We start from the raw sequence: 18109 nt of genomic DNA on the forward strand, positions 1-18109 counted from the left end.
TTACTGTAGGCAGCAATAAGAATTAGCAATCTAGGAGGAAATTGGGAATACAGTAATCTGGATGAGCAATACAGATACCCAAGGGATGAGCAATCTAGGACGGTAACCCTCTCGGCTACTGTAGCTTCTCCATTCTGAGCAACCAGGGAAGTATCTTGTAGTTCTTCTACTTGAGCTATGGATGAGCAATCAACTGTAGTTTTAAGAATTTCTGATTACAGTAATCCCGGGTACTGTAGTTCCCCGTTCTTGCGGTTGGATTACTGCAGTTTCTTCGATTTCTTCGTCTCCAAAGGTCTTTGATTTTTTACACGTGGCACTTCTTTATCTGAAATTTCCAAAAAAAAGCGACTCACCTCCTTGATCAAGAGTGCCGTATGATTGATAGTGGGTGATGATAGATCGAGTCCAGAATCGAAAGATTTGAGTGTTCCACCAGTGAATGACGCACGATGGACACGCCCACTCAGTGTTTGACGACGTCCTCCTGGAGATGGGAGGAGGGGTTGTGGGGGTCCATCACACGAGGCACTTGCACGAGCGCCAACTGATTGTGGGGAGCACATTGGCGAGGAGGAGAGTTGGAGCTGCAAGAAAATGGGTACTGTAGGGGGGTGAGAAGAATGAGCAATCCAGAGAAACTGGGTACAGTAACCCTGGCTGTTTTGGATGAGCAGTATTGGTTTTGGGTTACTGTAAGGGCAAGAAGGGTGAACAGTCTAGAAAAAAGGTGCAGTAATCTATTGGTTACTGTAGGCAGGAGACCGAGTAACTGCTAAGACTGCAAAATTGAAGATGGACTACTGTAGGTAAGGCTGATTGCTCATTTCTTACTTACAGTAATCCTTAACTACGGTACCTACCGTATCCCTCAAATTACTGTATCCAACTGTAGTCTGAATCTCTAGTAATTCTAGACTTTCTATAACTTAGGAATTGCTTATTTTAAACAGTGGATTACTGTATCTAAATCACTCCTCCTTCACTTAGCCTACAGTACCCCTTGACTACGATACCTACAGTAACCCTAGGACTATTTTTGGTTAGGAAGGGTTACTGTAGATGGATTATTGCAATGTTAAAGAGCAACTGCAATAAAACTGGGCTACAGTAATCCATTACTGTAGGCAAGGAAGATAAGCAATCTAGGGTACAGTAATAGATTACTGTACCCAGTTTCCCTGGATTGCTTATCGGTTACTGTAGACAGGAGTAAACGTAACTGCAAAAAAGGTTTACTGTACTTTACTTTCCTGGACTACGGTACCTACAGTAACCCTAATAGTAAGATTACCGTATCCCAATATAGGCTAAAGCTACCGTAAGAGTACTGTATTTTGGAACCGCTCAGCTGGATTACTGTACCTAGATCACTCATTCTTCACGTGTTAGTCTTTGCACCTACAGTAACCCTAGGACTATTTTTGGTGGAGATGAAGGGTTACTGTAGATTCCGCTGATTGCTCATATTTGATTTTGAGGTGCCCCATTTGCTCAGCTTTGTCTCTCAATAACTACAGTAATCCAATATCAACATTCTGGGTTAAACTACAGTATTCCCTTTAAGAAGGAGTACTGCACCATAGGATTGCTCAGCTTAAATTTACATTTTTTACGGTGGTTACTGTAACGGAAAAATTGCTGATTAAAGCTGAGCAATCATAGGAGTTCCTTGGATTACAGTACTTTGGTCAATTTCAGCTCATTTTTGGCTCAAAATTCCACATTTTAAGCTAATTTTTGGCTCAATTTTTCAGATTTTTCGCTATTTTTGCTCATTTTTGCTCTAAATCCTCACCGAATAGGTGCGATTCCGTCCGCGTACAAAATCAACGACCTGTGACACTGGACTACGCCGTTTCATTGCTGAATCCTGTTGCTGGAGGTGATTCGTCATTTGAGTGTCCACAAATAGTGGTCGCTGGCGCGGCGAATACAAATTGGCTGCTGAAAATTGGGGTTTTTCAGATTTTTAGGCCGAAATTTGGCCAATTTTATGCTGAAATTCGTCATTTTCAGCGTTTTCTAGAGTTTTTTTAACTCAAAAAACTGCAAAAAACCTACCCTGAACCATTGAATGCGCACCCGAGTTGTTGCCACTGGACGATGACGATGAGCCTGGAAAACGTCAATTTGAGAGGATTACTGTAATTTTAGACTTAAAAATACACTCTAAACCCCTCTAAAACCCTCTAGAAATCATAAAAATCAACTTTTCGCTCATTTTTCAAAAAATGCACATTTGGCTCAGTGGATCCCCAATTTACCAATCTGAACACCCGGGTTCGATCCCACCCGGTGGCAAATTTTTTGAAAAATCGCGTTAGGGTATTTTTGCAGGTTTTGGAGCGTTTAAAATTGGTTAGAAACCCCAAAAATTGAGTTTAAGTGCCGAAAACTCAATTTTAAGTTTTTCTGGACGTTTTTGTGCTGAAAATCAGGGATTCCTAGCATGAAAACGTTCTTTAGACCCAAAAATACTCTTTAAAACCATCAAAAACCCCCTAGAAACTCTAAAAATCGCGTTTCCGCACATTTTCGAAAAAATGAACATTTGGCTCAGTGGGTCTCCAATTTACCAATCTCAAGGTCCGGGTTCGATTCCCCTCGGTGGCAAACTTTTTAAAAATTCGTTTTTTGGGCATTTTTACGGGTTTTGGAGCGTTTCAAACTGGTTAGAAATCCCAAAAATTGAGTTTAGGGGTCGAAAATTCAATTTTAACGTTCTATAGCTCATTTTGGCTCAAAACTAGCGATTTTTGGGACTTTTTTGGCTGTTTGCATTGCTCATACATGTTCCATTACAGCTCGTACAGGCAGGAGCCGATGAAGATTTATCACTGCTCAGGATTCTCTTCCGAAACTTCCTTATCAGCCCCTTCGACGGCAGTGGGGACGGATGATCGTGCTCCGTTGAAGCTGAGCATTCTGTCTCCTGCTCTATTGTGCTCAACGTGCTCCTAGATGATAGGAAGAATCGATCCATCGATTCGCAATCCAGAGATATCGATTTTTCGACTCGTCTGGCGCTACACGGAGCACTCTGGGTCCCTCCACGGGGCTCTTTTTGGCTGGACCATCGTCGTCGGGGACTGATGGGTCCTGCTGACGTCTCCAGAACATTCTGAGAGGTTTCAGAAGGGGGCGTGGCCGCAAGGAACACAAGAAGAGCTGATGGTGTTGGTGATCTGATTTGGGTGAAGGGGTCCGGCGGGGGGCATGGGGGAAAGATAAGGTGATTGGAGCCAGATGACGTTGATGGCGGTGATGTGGATACTGTAGCCATGGACCCGTCGATTATCGATTTATCGATTTTTAGGGTGGATTTGGAGTAGAAGGAACTAAAATATTCAAAAATCGAGGGGGATTACGGTAGTAAGACAGAAAAATGAGCAATCAAAACGAGACAATAGGGTACGGCTTTGATGAGCAATTTAGGGGGGTACTGTAACTACAAAAATGAAGAACTTGGGATGAGCAATCAAGGAGGGTTACTGTAGAAAAAGTTTAGATGAGCAACCTAGGGGGGTACAGTATTCTAATAGAGGTTACTGTGGAAAAAAATGATGGGAATGAGCAATCTCTAGAGGCGATAGGTTACTGTATTTGCAATATAGGAGTACAGTAATCCGAGAAAGATTTCTGTAGGAAATGGAAAATTGGGATGAGCAATCTCTAGAAATATAGGGATACAGTAATCCAAGAGAGGTTACTGTAGCAGATAAAATCGCTAGGTTTCTGTAGGACAGACATCAAAATGAGCAATCTCTAGAAACTATCGGATGGGTTACTGTATTGAGGTAATCTACAGTAACCGGGTTACTGTAGGAAACCCAAATAAGCAATTTACCGTGATTTTTTAAATGGATTACGGTAGATCTCGTTAGATTACAGTAGCTTATTCATAATGGAGCGATTATCAGCTATTTTGAATCGCTTAAATACGGAATTACGGTACATTTCCAAGACATGAGCAATCTCTTGAGAAAGTACAGTAATCTAATTAAAGCTGAGCAATGTCGTTTTTCACCGATTTTTGGGGCGAAAACAGCTGTTTTTTCAGAATTTTTCAGAATTTCTTTTTCAGCAAAATTGCACTTTTCATTCTGGAATTTTCAGCCAAATCCAGCTGAAAATGTGCATTTTTTGTCCTCAAAACGTGCTCCAAACATCAGTGAGGCAAAATTTAAAAAATCCTCTTAAAAGTGGTTTTGCTTGCTCTCCAATAATATTCCAATTTTCTTAATGTAACTGAAAATCCGCGGATTTTCTGAAAAAAAGCGGTTTTCAGCCAAAAAATGTCTGAAAATAGCACTTTTAGGATCAAACTGCAACGATAGTACCCCAAAATACGGTCTAAACCCATCTGAAACCCCCTAGAAACCCTAAAAATCAAGTTTCCGCTCATTTTCCCAAAAATTTCACCTTCGGCTCAGTGGGGTTTAAATTTACCAATCTCAAGGTCCGGGTTCGATTCCCCCCGATGGCAAAATTTTTTAAAACTCGTTTTAGGGTATTTTTACGGGTTTTGGAGCGTTTAAAACTGGTTAGAAACCCCAAAAATTGAGTTTAAGTATGGATTTTTGAGCCAAAAACTGAAATTTTTCAGAAAAAAATAGATAAAGGTGAGCAATGCTGAGCAATGATGCCCATAGAAATCGTCGTCTGAATGCCAACAGAATGTCAATGGTCTATACACAAAAAAACGGCGTTATTTCTAATCTATAATAATCCTATCAAGAAAAAAGGAGAGGGAAAACGAATAGGCTGAAAATATGAAGACGGAGAGAGAGAGAGGGAAGAGAGACGCAGAGAAAAAGAGCAAAAACATCATTACTTCTTTTTTTTTGCACCTGGCGCGTCGTCCTGCAAAACAACAACGACTTTTGACACCTAGAAATTGGGGAATTGGCTTAAAATAGCCCAAAAATGACCAAATTTCAGCTAGAAAGTAGGAATTTCTGCTTAAAAAGGCAGTCTAGGCCCTTTAAAACCCCCAAAATACACTCTCAAACCCTCTAAAACCCCCTAGAAACCTTAAAAATCAAGTTTCCGCTCATTTTCCAAAAAATGCACATTTGGCTCAGTGGATCCCCAATTTACCAATCTGAACACCCGGGTTCGACTCCCACCTGTGGCAAATTTTTTGAAAAATAGCGTTAGGGTATTTTTGCAGGTTTTGGAGCGTTTAAAATTGGTTAGAACACCCAAAAATTGAGTTTAAGTGCCGAAAACTCAATTTTAAGTTTTTCAAAACCTTTGTTTTTCGCTATTCCAGGTTTTGGTCCAAAATCATAGGGGGTTTGTACCAAATGCACTATTTAATACAAAACGTGCCATCTCAATAGGTTCGTGTGTGTTAGTGGTCAGCATCAAAGTGAGAGAGAGAGAGAGAGAGAGAGAGAGAGAGAGAATTAGAGAAAGCGGAAAAAAGAAACTGAACTAAATGATGTGAAGTTGTTCCAAAAATAAAAACGCTATAACTTCAAAAAATAGACCATAACCGGATGGAAAATGCTCGGAAGATTGTCAAAAATTGACTGAAAATAAGCCTAAACAGGGCCTAGATAGAGCCTTAGAGCCTAAATTCTTAAAATGTTCAAAACTCTGAGACTCCGCCCATTTCGACCATCAAATCACATGAATACTGTTTAAATGGTCAACACTGGTCAGTTGGAGCAGAAACATTTTCGAATGTGCTAGACCAGACAGAATTGAAGAAAAGTAAAAAGTGAGTCATGGGTCTTTTTTTTTGAGACATACAGACAAATAGTCATACAGTCAGGTGTCTGTGTGTGTGTGTGTGTGTGTTCAGAAAGTTCTAGAAACTTCTAGAAGATTCCTGCGCTAAAAATAGCAAAAACGTGCTTCTAGAAGCATCCTAGGCACGTCTAGACCTCAAAAATACTCTCTAAACCCTCTAAAACCCCCTAGAAACCTTAAAAATCAAGCTTTGGCACTTTTTCGAAAAAATGCACATTTGGCTCAGTGGATCCCAAATTTATCAATCTCAAGGTCTGGGTTCGATTCCCCCGATGGCAAAATTTTTTAAAACTCGTTTTTGGGTATTTTTACGGGGTTTGGAGCGTTTAAAACTGGTTAGAACCCCCAAAAATTAAGTTTAAGTATGGATTTTTGAGCCAAAAACGCGTTTCAAAGCATTAAGCCTCACATTTTATCGTTTTTAGCCTAAAAAAGGTTTTTTGAATGCTTTTAACATGAAAAAACGCTCTAAAACCCCCTAGAAACCCCTAAAAATCAATTTTTCGCTCACTTTCAAAAAATTGCACATGTGGCTCAGTGGGTCTCCAATTTACCAATCTCAGCATCCGGGTTCGATTCCCCTCGGTGACAAATTTTTTTGAAACTTTTTCTAGGGTATTTTCATAGTGTTCGGAGCGTTTAAAAGTGGTTAGAACACCCAAAAAGTAAGTTTAAGTGTCAAAAATGCAATTTTAATGCTTTGCAACAAATCATCCAAAAACAGTTTCGATCAAAAATATGGTCAAATTTCACTGGAAATCTATCGAGTTACTTATTTTTTGGCGCCAAAAAAAACAGCCCAAAAAACAAAACAATACCGAGAAAAAGGAGTAGAAGAGGGTGAGAATCACGGAAATAGAAGAAAAAAAGAACAGAAGGCGTCGTCGTCTAGCCACTTGAAGAATAAAAGAGAAAAAAAAACATCAAAATAATCCATTTGGGTGTCAAATTACAGCCAAAAAAGGAGAGGAAATTATTGGGTTGGGGTTGGAATTGAGGCTGAAAATAGTCACAAAAAGGCTGAAACTAGCTTCAAAAGCCTCCGACTAGTATGGAAATATGCTCTAAAACCTTCTAAAACCCCCTGAAAACCCTAAAAATGCTCTCCAACAATATTCCAATTTTCTTAATGTAACTGAAAATCCGCGGATTTTCTGAAAAAATCGGTTTTCAGCCAAAAAATGTCTGAAAATAGCACTTTTAGGATCAAACTGCAACGATAGTACCCCAAAATACGCTCTAAACCCATCTAAAACCCCCTAGAAACCCTAAAAATCAACTTTTCGCTCCCCCCGGTGGCAAACTTTTCTGAAAATCGTTTTTGGGTATTTTTAGAGGTTTGGAGCGTTTAAAAGTGATTAGAACACCCAAAAATTGAGTTCAAAAGTCGAAAAACGGATTTATAGGTTTTCCCAACTCCAAAACTCGGAGAAAATTGAAATTTTCAGACTTTTATAGCATGTTTAGACCTAAAAATACGCCTTAAACCCTATTAAAACCCACTAGAAACCTTAAAAATCAAGTTTTTGCCTATTTTTGAGAAAATGCACATTTGGCTCAGTGGATCCAAAATTTACTAATCTCAACACCCGGGTTCGGTTCCCCCAGGTGACAAATTTTTTGAAAAATCGTTTTAGACTATTTTCAGGGCGTTTGGAGCGTTTAAAAGTGGTCAAAACGCCGAAAAACCTCGTTTTTCAGGTCAAACTTTAAAAATTCGACCAATTTTTGACCCCAAAACGTCATTTTTGGGCCAAAATGACCGTTTGATTTTTGACCAAAGTGAAAAAGTGAAAAAAGATTCTATCATCTTTTATTTTTTGAACAAAAAAAAACCAAAAATTGATAGGTACAAATAGTGTGTGTAAGCGCGGACATCCGGACACTAGGAAACACAGAAAAGTCCGAAAATTCGAAATGTTTGATTCAAAAAAGAACGAAAAAGGTCATTTGTTCGTCGTTGGGAATTTCAATGAGTACTTGGAAAACAAAAAATGGGAGCAAAATGAATATAAAGCGATAAACAAAAGTAGAGTGGTTGAAAAGTGGGCGGAGCCTATGAGAGTGGTGTTTTTCAGAGCGATTTTCAGCAAAGTCGGCTGAAAAGGGGCTAGAAATTCGATTTTTGGCATTTCTAGACCCAAAAATACACCCTAAAACCCTTTAAAACCCCCTAGAAACCCTAAAATCAAGTTTCCGCTCATTTTCCCAAAAATGCACATTTGGCTCAGTGGGTCTCCAATTTACCAATCTCAACATCCGGGTTCGATTCCCTCCGGCGGTAAATTTTTAGCAAATTCGTTTTAGACTATTTTTAGGCCGTTTGAAGTGTAAAATATAGGTTAAAAAGCAAGAAAATTGGTTCTAAGGACCGAAAATTCATTTTTGTCACTATCTGGCTCATTTAGGTCATTTTTAGGCTGAAAACAAGGGGTTTCGATTGTTTTTAGCATCAAAATACGCTCTAAACCCATCCAAAACCCCTTAAAAACTCTTAAAATCGCGTTTCCGCTCATTTTTCCAAAAATGCACTTTTGGCTCAGTGGATCCAAAATTTACCAATCTCAAGGTCCGGGTTCGGTTCCCCTCGATGACAAATTTTCCGTACAATCGTTTTAGGGTATTTTTACGGGTTTTGGAGCGTTTAAAAACGGTTAAAACCCCCAAAAATTGAGTTTAGGGGTCGAAAATTCAATTTTAAAGTTTTTGGAAACAATTTTCCCGGAAAGTGCCGATACTAATAAATAAAAAATGGACGAAAATGTGTGTTTCTCTTCCAAATGATTATGTTATCAGCTGCGGCTGATAACACAAATTCTCGTCAAAAAAAAGAAGAAAAGAGATCGAAAATCAACCGCTATTTTTTGCGGACAGGGGGGGGAGGGGGAGAAAGTGGGCGGAGCCTAAGAAATCGCCTCAAACCCAAAATTGTTGGGGGTCTTATCTCTTCTCTATTTTCATTTATCCTCCCGACTTCTCTTTTTTTTCCTAATCAAGCACAATCTCTCTACTCCTCACGTGGTCAGCAGCAGCCAAAGCAGCCGGCAGGCGAGAGAGTACTGAGAATTGAGAGACGCAGAGAAACGAGAGAAGACGAAGAGCGATGGTTATGTTGACTGCTGGCTGGTGGACTGGACACTCTATTAGAAAAAAAGAGAGAAGCGAAAAAAAAAATGTAATGAGGACAGCAAAAATTGGAATCTCTGTGGCAGAGAGAGAGTGCGAGAGACGCAGAGAAAGAGGTCGAAAGTCAGAATGCACGATTTGAGAGACTTTCTTTTCTTAGACCAAAAAATTCTGAAAAAATTCTGAAAAAATCCAGAAAAATAAGCCATTTTTCGACGTTTCTGGGCCCCCCTCCCTCTCCAAAACCCGACAAAACTAGAATTTGGGTCATTTTCGGCTGAAAATCGCCATTTTCAGCACTTTAAAACCCACAAAATACACTCTCAAACCCTCTAAAACCCCTAGAAACCCTAAAAATCAAGATTTCGCTCACTTTCAAAAAATTGCACATTTGGCTCAGTGGATCCCAAATTTACCAATCTCAACACCCGGGTTCGACTCCCACCTGTGGCAAATTTTTTGAAAAATCGTTTTAGACCATTTTCAGGCTTTTTGGAGCGTTTTAAACATGTTAGAAACCCCAAAAATTGAGTTAAAGTGCCTTTTGGGGACTTCAAAATTCTAAAAAATCACATTTTCCGGACTGAAAATCGGCTCAAAGTGACTCAAAATTGCTCATTTTCATTCAATTTGTTTCCCGCAAAAAGGTAATCATTCTTATCACTAAAATTTGGACGTCGTTTTGAGCCCAAATATCAGTCATCAAAAAGAGCACAAAAGTCAGAAAAAAAAAGTGTTTACTCTGTCTTTTTTCCTCTCTTTTTTCACACAAATCAAACAATTTCCCCATTTTTGGTTGTGGCAAAAAATGGGGGGAGAAAATAGAGCCAAAAAGAGAGGACATCTCGTTTTTTTTTTGGCTCAAAATTAAAAATGGAGCTGACTGAATAATGGGCTCTTTTTTTGAATTGAAATGGCTATGGCCCTATATTTAAAAGTGGTTAGAACACCCAAAAAGTAAGTTTAGAGCTCTTATAGAGCGTTCAAAATAATTTTGGCAGAATTTTAGGCTGAAAACGAGAGGTTTCGACTGTTTTTAGCATCAAAATACACTCTAAAACCCTCTAAAACCCCCTAGAAACCTTAAAAATCAAGCTTTGGCACTTTTTCGAAAAATTGCACATTTGGCTCAGTGGATCCCAAATTTACCAATCTCAAGATCCGGGTTCGGTTCCACCCGGTGGCAAATTTTCCGTACAATCGTTTTAGGGTATTTTTACGGGTTTTGGAGCGTTTAAAACTGGTTAGAAACCCCAAAAATTGAGTTTAAATGCCGAAAATGCAAATATAATTTTTTCGAAAAATTGTTTTTTGACCATTCCAGCTCATTTTGGTCCAAAATCGCTGGGGAAAAGGGGAGGGGGGGGGGGGAGATTGCTCAATTCTCCAATTTCATTGGATAGTCGTCAGATTGTTCCGAAAGACAACAAAAAAGGGAAAAAAAAGGAAAAAGTTTGTGGGGAAATGTTCCTGGGATTGGAAAAAAAGAAAGAGTTTCTTTTCTTGCTCCAAGTACATATTTTTTTCAGTTGCTCATTGCTCATCTTTAAGAGCAGAAGACGACGAAAAAAGGGGGAGAACTTGAGGAGAAGAAGAGATTCGAGTTCCATTTTCTTCCCATTTTTTTTCAATTTCGCCCCATCAGAAAATGGGAAAAAAGGGGAAAAAAATAAAACTGCAATCAACAGAAAAGAGCATAAAAATGAAACAAAAGTAAAACAGCAAAGACCCCAAAAAAAGTCTGGAAAAAAAAAAGTTTTTCAGTCAAAAATTCCAGAAATGTTCCAAAATTTCGGCTGAAAAAGTTGATTTTTAGCACTTTGAGACCCAAAAATACGCTCTAAAACCTTCTAAAAACCCCCTGAAAACCCTAAAAATCAACTTTTCCCTTATTTTCGAAAAATTGCACATGTGGCTCAGTGGGTCTCAAATTTACCAATCTAGACACCCGGGTTCGATTCCCCCCGGTGGCAAATTTTTCGGAAAATCGTTGTAGACTATTTTCAAACGTTTTAGAACGTTTTAAACAGGCTGGAGCCCCCAAAAATTGAGTTTAAAGGTCAAAAAACGGATGTTTAGGTTTTTCCAACTCCAAAATTCGAAGAAAATCGAATTTTTCAGACTTTTATAGCATGTTTAGGCCCAAAAATACGCTCTAAAACCTTCTAAAACCCCCTGAAAACCCTAACAATCAACTTTTCGCTCATTTTTGGAAAATTGCACATTTGGCTCAGTGGATCCCAAATTTACCAATCTCAGCATCCGGGTTCGATTCCCCTCGGTGGCAAATTTTTTAAAACTTATTTTAGGGTATTTTTTAGAGGTTTGGAGCGTTTCAAACATGTTAGAACCCCCAAAAATTGAGTCTAAAGGTTGAAAAACGAAATTTTGACCGTTCTAACTCGATTTTTCCCGAATTTTCTCAAATTTCCACTAATTTTCCGGGTGTAAAACGTACCACTGGTATCTGGTGGTCTTTTCAACGATTTTCCACTGCATCCACCGCCAACACTGGCCATTTCAACGTCTTTAACACTGGCGACCTCATCTACACACATCGATTCGTCCTCTTCCAGTGTCTCATCACTTTGTCGTTATTCGTGGACCAAACAATTGCATCCTCGGCAGTCTCATCCGTATGACTCTCGCGACGGTGTGATAGTGGTCCTGGAAGAAAAATTTTCAATTTTTGAAGTGAAAAGTTCGATTTTTTGGAATAAAAATTGATTTTTTAAAGCCAAAATGACGGATTTTAGCACTTTCCAGATTGAAAATTCGCCCTAAAACCCATTAGAACCCCCTAGAAACCCTAAAAATCAAGTTTCCGCTCATTTTCCCAAAAATTCACATGTGGCTCAGTGGGTCTCCAATTTACCAGTCTCAAGGTCCGGGTTCGATTCCCCCCGATGGCATTTTTTTTGAAAAAAACGTTTTAGACTATTTTTGAAGGTTTTAGAACGTTAAAAAGTGGTTAGAACGCTCAAAAATTGAGTCTAAGTGCCGAAAATTTGAATTGTAATTTTTTCGAAAAAAATTTTTTGGCCAATTCTAGCTCATTTTGGTTCACAACCACTGAGAAAAGAGAGGAAATTACTCATTTTAAGCTCCAAAATCGTTTCGGAACATTCTCAGATTGCTAAGAAAAAAACTTATTTGAAACGCCTAAATCCTGAAAATCGGAATTTCCGAGCTAAAATTCGATAAAAACTGTGAGTAAAGGCACTCTTTTAGGGGTTTTAGACCTGAAAATTCGCTCTAAAACCCAAAACTAGAATTTGGGTCATTTTCGGCTGAAAATCGCCATTTTCAGCACTTTAAAACCCACAAAATACACTCTCAAACCCTCTAAACCCCCCTAGAAACCCAAAAAATCGAGTTTCCGCTCATTTTTCAAAAATTGCACATTTGGCTCAGTGGATCCCAAATTTACCAATCTCAACACCCGGGTTCGATTCCCACCTGTGGCAAATTTTCAGAAAAATCTTTTTAGTATTGTTACGGGTTTTGGAGCGTTTAAAAGTGATTAGAACCCCCAAAAATCAATTTTAAGTGTAGAAAATTCAATTTTCTGATTTTTTGGACGTTTTTAGGTCGAAAATCAGTGGTTTCTAGCATGAAAAACTATCTTTAGCCTAAAAAATACGGTCTAAAACCCTCTAAAACCCCCCAGAAACCCTAAAAATCAACTTTTATCTTATTTTTGAGAAATTGCACATTTGGCTCAGTGGATCCCAAATTTACCAATCTCAAGGTCCGGGTTCGATTCCACCCGGTGGCAAATTTTTTGTAAAATCGTTTTAGGGTATTTTCAAGCGTTTTGGAGCATTAGAAAGTGGTTAAAACACCTAAAACTCGATGTTTCGCCCTAAAATCCGAATTTCGCACCTGAATTATTCGACGAGGACGATGGCGAGGTGGGAAAAAACACCAAAAGTCCACCGTTGCCCAAAGAATGCGTGGATTTCATTCGCATCGACGGATGAGCCTCCGAATTCGATCGATTTCTCATTTGATTGCCGGAAATCGAGCCACAGAACACTTCGGGCGGCGGTGAGCACACTGGCGGAAAGCCGAGGTCTGCAAAAGGTGGACTAGGATTTTTTAGGCCACAAATTTCAAAAAATTCGAAAAAAAAATTGATTTTTCAAAAAACATTTTTTTTCGAAAATTCAAATTTTTCAAATTCCCGCCCACCTTCATCCAGTTGCTGCGTCTCCGATGGCAAATTCAGACTCGCCTGACGCATTCGGCGACGATACCCGTCCATAAACCTGAAAAAATTGGGAAATTCGCAAAAAAAAAAAATGGAAAATTCAGCTCAAAACGTGGAAATCATGGAGCAAAATTTGAATTTCGCGCCCGGGAACTCTTGGCGCGAAATTCAAAATTCAACACTTCAGATTGTCAACAGAGCGCACCTTGACCCATGAGGTGATGTTTGCGAAGGCGATGGAAGCTGACGAACCGATTGGGCGAAGAGGATTTCTGAATTTTTTTAAATTCAAAATTTTAAAATTCCCACCTAGATTAAAAAAAGCGGGAAATTCTAAAAACCTCGGGGACTGGCACCCGGTGTATACGGGCGTTTATGGCTGTTCGGCTGTGAAATTTCTCCAGATTCTACGTCTACAGAGCCTCGAGAGTAGACATTCCGTGTCACCGGAGACGTTGGCGACGTCGCCGTCGACGATTGACGCAGAGATGACATTGTTTTCCACCTGAAAATAAAAAAGCTGAAAAAATCGGAATTTTCTGGGATTTTTGGGACTTTTAGCGAGTAAATAGTGTAAAAATATCGAGTTTCCTTATGTCTTTTTAGGTAAAAATGTCTTTTTCAGCCCGAAATTTGATCAATTTTAACCCAAACATGATTGAATTTCAGACAAATTCAAAATTCGCTAAAATATTCTTTCGCTGTGAAACTCCAACGATAAAGTTTAAGCATGTGCCTTTAAACCGTAATCGCAATTTTAAAATTGGGATTTTCAGCGGGTTTCAGCTAAATTTTCCAGCGATTTCTGTCGAAAAAATGCAAAACAAATAAATTGCTTGTATTTCTATCAAAATAGCTAAATTGAATCCCTAAAATGCACAAAAAATCCACTGAAAATCATAAAAATTAGTTTTCGCTGCGAAACATCAAACAGCAGTTCGAGTTATGTGCCTTTAAAGATTTTGAATTTTCTACCGTAATTTTCTGAAAATTTTGAATTTTTCGCTAATTTTCAGTGTTTTTCAGCGATTTTTTCGCTAGAAATTTGAATTTTTCGCTAAAAAATTCGAAAAAAAAGGTCTGTGCCTTCAAGATTTTCAATTTTTCTACAGTAATTTTTCTACAGTAATTGGCGAAAAGCGATTTTTTTTCGCCAAAAAATCAAATTCAAATTTAAAAAAAATGTCTGTGTCAACACAGAATCTGACCTATCTTCCTGGCGACCCTGAGAAAACCAAAAAAAAGAGAGAAAAAGAAAAGGGGAACGGCGCTGGCGGCCTTGTGTATGCTGCCCTCCCATATAATACTGTATGGGAGAGATAAGAGAGACGCAGAGAAAAAAGGGGACACACACACAAAAAAAAGTGCCGCGGAGGGCAAAAGGATAGCATGTGGGGGAGCTCTAATACAGGCAGAAAGAGAGAGAGAGAGAGAGAGAGAGAGAGAGAGAGAGAAAGTGAGAGACGCAGAGAAAAGTGATGGTGGAGGGTAATGGTGGGGAAAAGGGGATACAAAAAAGTGATGTCATTGGTGTCAGACGGGAAGTGTAAACAGGCGGGTGAGAGGGGTCAGATTGGCCCGTCGTTCAAAGCTGCGGCCATTCGAAAGGGCAAGGTTTTGGTTTAATGGTCACTCTAGGGGCGAGTGTTGGGTAGAAGGCTCTAGAGCTCCAAAGAGCTTGTAAGCTATATTGAATGTTCTAGAAGCCTTGGTCTCTAGGGGGGAGTCCAGGGCTTCAGAGAGTGTTAAAGCTTCTAGAAGTTTCTAGAACTTTCAGGGTGTCAAAACTTGGAAGTTCGTAGCTGGAAAAGGGTCTGGAAGGCTGGAATGCTCTGGAAAGGTCTAGAAGCGTTTCTGGATGTCCTTGAGCTCCTAACAACCTTCTGGAAGTTTCTAGAAGTTTCTAGAAGCGTCCAGAACTATCTAGAAGACAATAAGTCGGTATTTGAATTTAGAAAAAAAAACTTGGCTAGAAAGCTCTAGAATCCTCGAGAGATCAGTCTGGATGTTTCCAAAAGTTATTGTTTCCTTTGATTCGTCTAAACAGCTGAATGTCGCTCTGGAGATGTTGTAGTCTGTTTAGAGTTCTAGAATCTTCTAGAATGCATAGAATAATCCGAATAGTCCAACATTGCATATAGGCATTTCGGCATCTACAGTTCCATGTTGCTGGAAAATAGACAGGCTAGCGTTTTGACTCATAACTTGCTTCAAAATCCAAAATTTGGAAATTCTCAAATTGGAAAATGTAGATCATGAAAAGCTCTACAAGAGGAGATAAAGCATACCAAAGTTTGAGACCCTTGGATTCTGTGCAGACACTCTCAAACTGGTGCCCATTTTTATATCAGTTTGTAGAGCTTTTCAATGCCAACATTTTCCTGTTAAAATCGTTTGAAAATGTGGAATTTGAAAGAAGTTATGAGTCAAAAAAGGGGGCGCTAGTCTAGGGACCATAACTTTTTCCAAATTCAATTTTTTCAGAATCGTCCAATTGGGAAATGTAGGTTTTGAAAAGCTCTACAAGATAACATAAATTATGATACAGTTTTGAAATTTCGAATTCCAAGGAAATGCTGTCAAACTGCTATCATTTTTTATATCAATTTGTAGAGCTTTCAATGAAGACCTGCGGTCCATATTTTTCAAAAAATTGTGAAATGTAGATCTTTAAAAGCTCTACAAGACAGTAAAAAGCATTTTGAAACTTTTACTTTCTGAAAAATGTTAAATTTGAAAAAAAAATGAAAGAGACACAAGAGGGATCTTGTGTCTAGTCAAAATCTATCTCTAGAATCTTAGAGTCCGATTTCCAGAAGTTTCTTCTCTTTTTGGGCGGACAAATTGTGTCATATTTGAATTGTTTTGCTCTCATGATGACAGAGACACCAAACATCATGAATTATTATTATTTTGTTGTCATGTACTCAAGGGACCTGAGGAGACCATATTAGTCATAGGATTGGAACTACCTGGCAAGGTGCCAAGTTTTTTGTTGGTTTTAAAGCCTAAAAATTGATATCGAAAAGCATTTGATTATAGGAGGTGAGTTTGGCTTTTAAAAGAATGATCTAGAATGATTTCAAACAAAACATTTTCCAAAAAACATTTATATCGGCTTGTAGAGCTTTTCAAGACCTACATTTCCCAATTTGACGATTTTGACAAAATTGAATTTGGAAAAAGTTATGGTCCCTAGACTAGCGCCCCCTTTTTTGGCTCATAACTTCTTTCAAATTCCACATTTTCAAACGATCTTAACAGGAAAATGTTGGCATTGAAAAGCTCTACAAATTGATATAATAATGGCACCAGTTTGAGAGTGTCTGCACAGAATCCAAGGGTCTCAAACTTTGGTATGCTTTATCTCATCTTGTAGAGCTTTTCATGATCTACATTTTCCAATTTGAGAATTTCCAAATTTTGGATTTTGAAGCAAGTTATGAGTCAAAACGCTAGCCTGTCTATTTTCCAGCAACATGGAACTGTAGATGCCGAAATGCCTATATGCAATGTTGGACTATTCGGATTATTCTATGCATTCTAGAAGATTCTAGAACTCTAAACAGACTACAACATCTCCAGAGCGACATTCAGCTGTTTAGACGAATCAAAGGAAACAATAACTTTTGGAAACATCCAGACTGATCTCTCGAGGATTCTAGAGTTTTCTAGCCAAGTTTTTTTTCTAAATTCAAATTCCGACTGATTGTCTTCTAGATAGTTCTGGACGCTTCTAGAAACTTCTAGAAGGCTGATAGATTGGCAGCATTTATTTAGAGTTCAAGGGTCCGAAACTCTATCATGTTGTAAATGATTTTGAAGAGCATTCCAAGATCTATATTTTCCAATTTGAGAATTTCGAAAACATTTATTTTCAAACGAGTTATGGGCTAATCAAGTTGATATTACTCTATATCTCAAAACTTCAAGAAGTTTCCGGAAACTATTTCACACTCTCAACTTTATTTCCAATCTTCTCGTGTCAAGATTTCAAAAAAAAAAGAGAGTGGCCTTGTCCTTTTCTATGGGAACATCTGGAGAGAGAGAGAGAGAAATAGAGATAATGGGAATTCGAATGATCTAGAAGCAAGTGTCCTCCTCCATTATGTCCCTTTAGTCTTTGATCTCTTAGGGGCCAGCTGGTTGACATCATCAGGAAATGAGACCATATGCATTATGACAGTTTGGAAATTTCTCGAAAGACACAAACTACCAAAAAAGTCTTAAAAACCCTATTTTGTTTTGAGCCAAATTGAATTTTTTCAAAAAAAAAAAAATTTTTTTTTTTGGCTGAAATGTTTCTTTTTCAGTAGACTGGGAGACTGGGAACGCTTGAAGTTTGAAAATTTGACCTCGCCATGTTCGTAGCTTTAAAATGAGCCTAAACACGACTAGGCTCCGCCCAATTTTGGGGGTAGAGCGCCAGAGAAACGAGACACGCTGCATCTCTAACCTTGAAACTCAACGTGGGCGGAGCCTAGGCGTGTTTATACTTATTTTGAAGCTCACAATGAGCTAAATTCAAATAGTTAAGTTTTGATTCAAAATTTTGGAAATTCAGGGATTTATGAGAAAAACCAATATTTTTGGAAATGTCGAAAAATCGAAAATTTTGGAAAAATCGCCGTAACTCCATTATTTTCTGTCCAAATTCAGCAATTTTCAGAAATTTCAAATTCAGCAGTCTGACAATGAGTTTCACATCATCTAGCTGTCAAAAAAATGGGAAAACTCGTGTTTGTTAAGGCAAAATTTAAAGTTTTGAGAAAAAATTTTTCTCATTTTTTTGTTGTTGCGAAAAACACATTTTTTTCTTTCAAAACTTAATATATCACAAATTTTTATGAGTTTCATGATTTTTTGCACGCTTAGAGCTTCAAAATGAGCCTAAACACGACTAGGCTCCGCCCACTTTGAGTTTTTAGGTCAGAGCACCAGAGAAGCGAGACACACTGCGTCTCTAACCGCAAAGCGGGCGGAGCCTAGGCGTGTTTATACTCACTT

At 38.6% G+C, this 18109-nt stretch overlaps 1 protein-coding gene across 1 annotated transcript; it reads right to left on the reverse strand.

Annotated features, from left to right (window-relative positions):
* CBG20115 lies at positions 1-13597 on the reverse strand (the record flags this gene model as incomplete). Its single annotated transcript, XM_045243482.1, has 10 exons — positions 1-3; positions 357-587; positions 1799-1947; positions 2086-2118; positions 11348-11416; positions 11446-11556; positions 12775-12966; positions 13084-13160; positions 13308-13374; positions 13444-13597. The coding sequence occupies 10 exons, from the start codon at positions 13595-13597 to the stop codon at positions 1-3; spliced, it is 1086 nt and encodes a 361-aa protein (XP_045096958.1).
* Between the last annotated feature and the right edge of the window lie 4512 nt (positions 13598-18109).

The sequence above is a fragment of the Caenorhabditis briggsae genome (assembly GCF_000004555.2).
Source record: "Caenorhabditis briggsae complete genome, chrIII, whole genome shotgun sequence".
Classification (NCBI taxonomy): Eukaryota; Metazoa; Nematoda; class Chromadorea; order Rhabditida; family Rhabditidae; genus Caenorhabditis; species Caenorhabditis briggsae.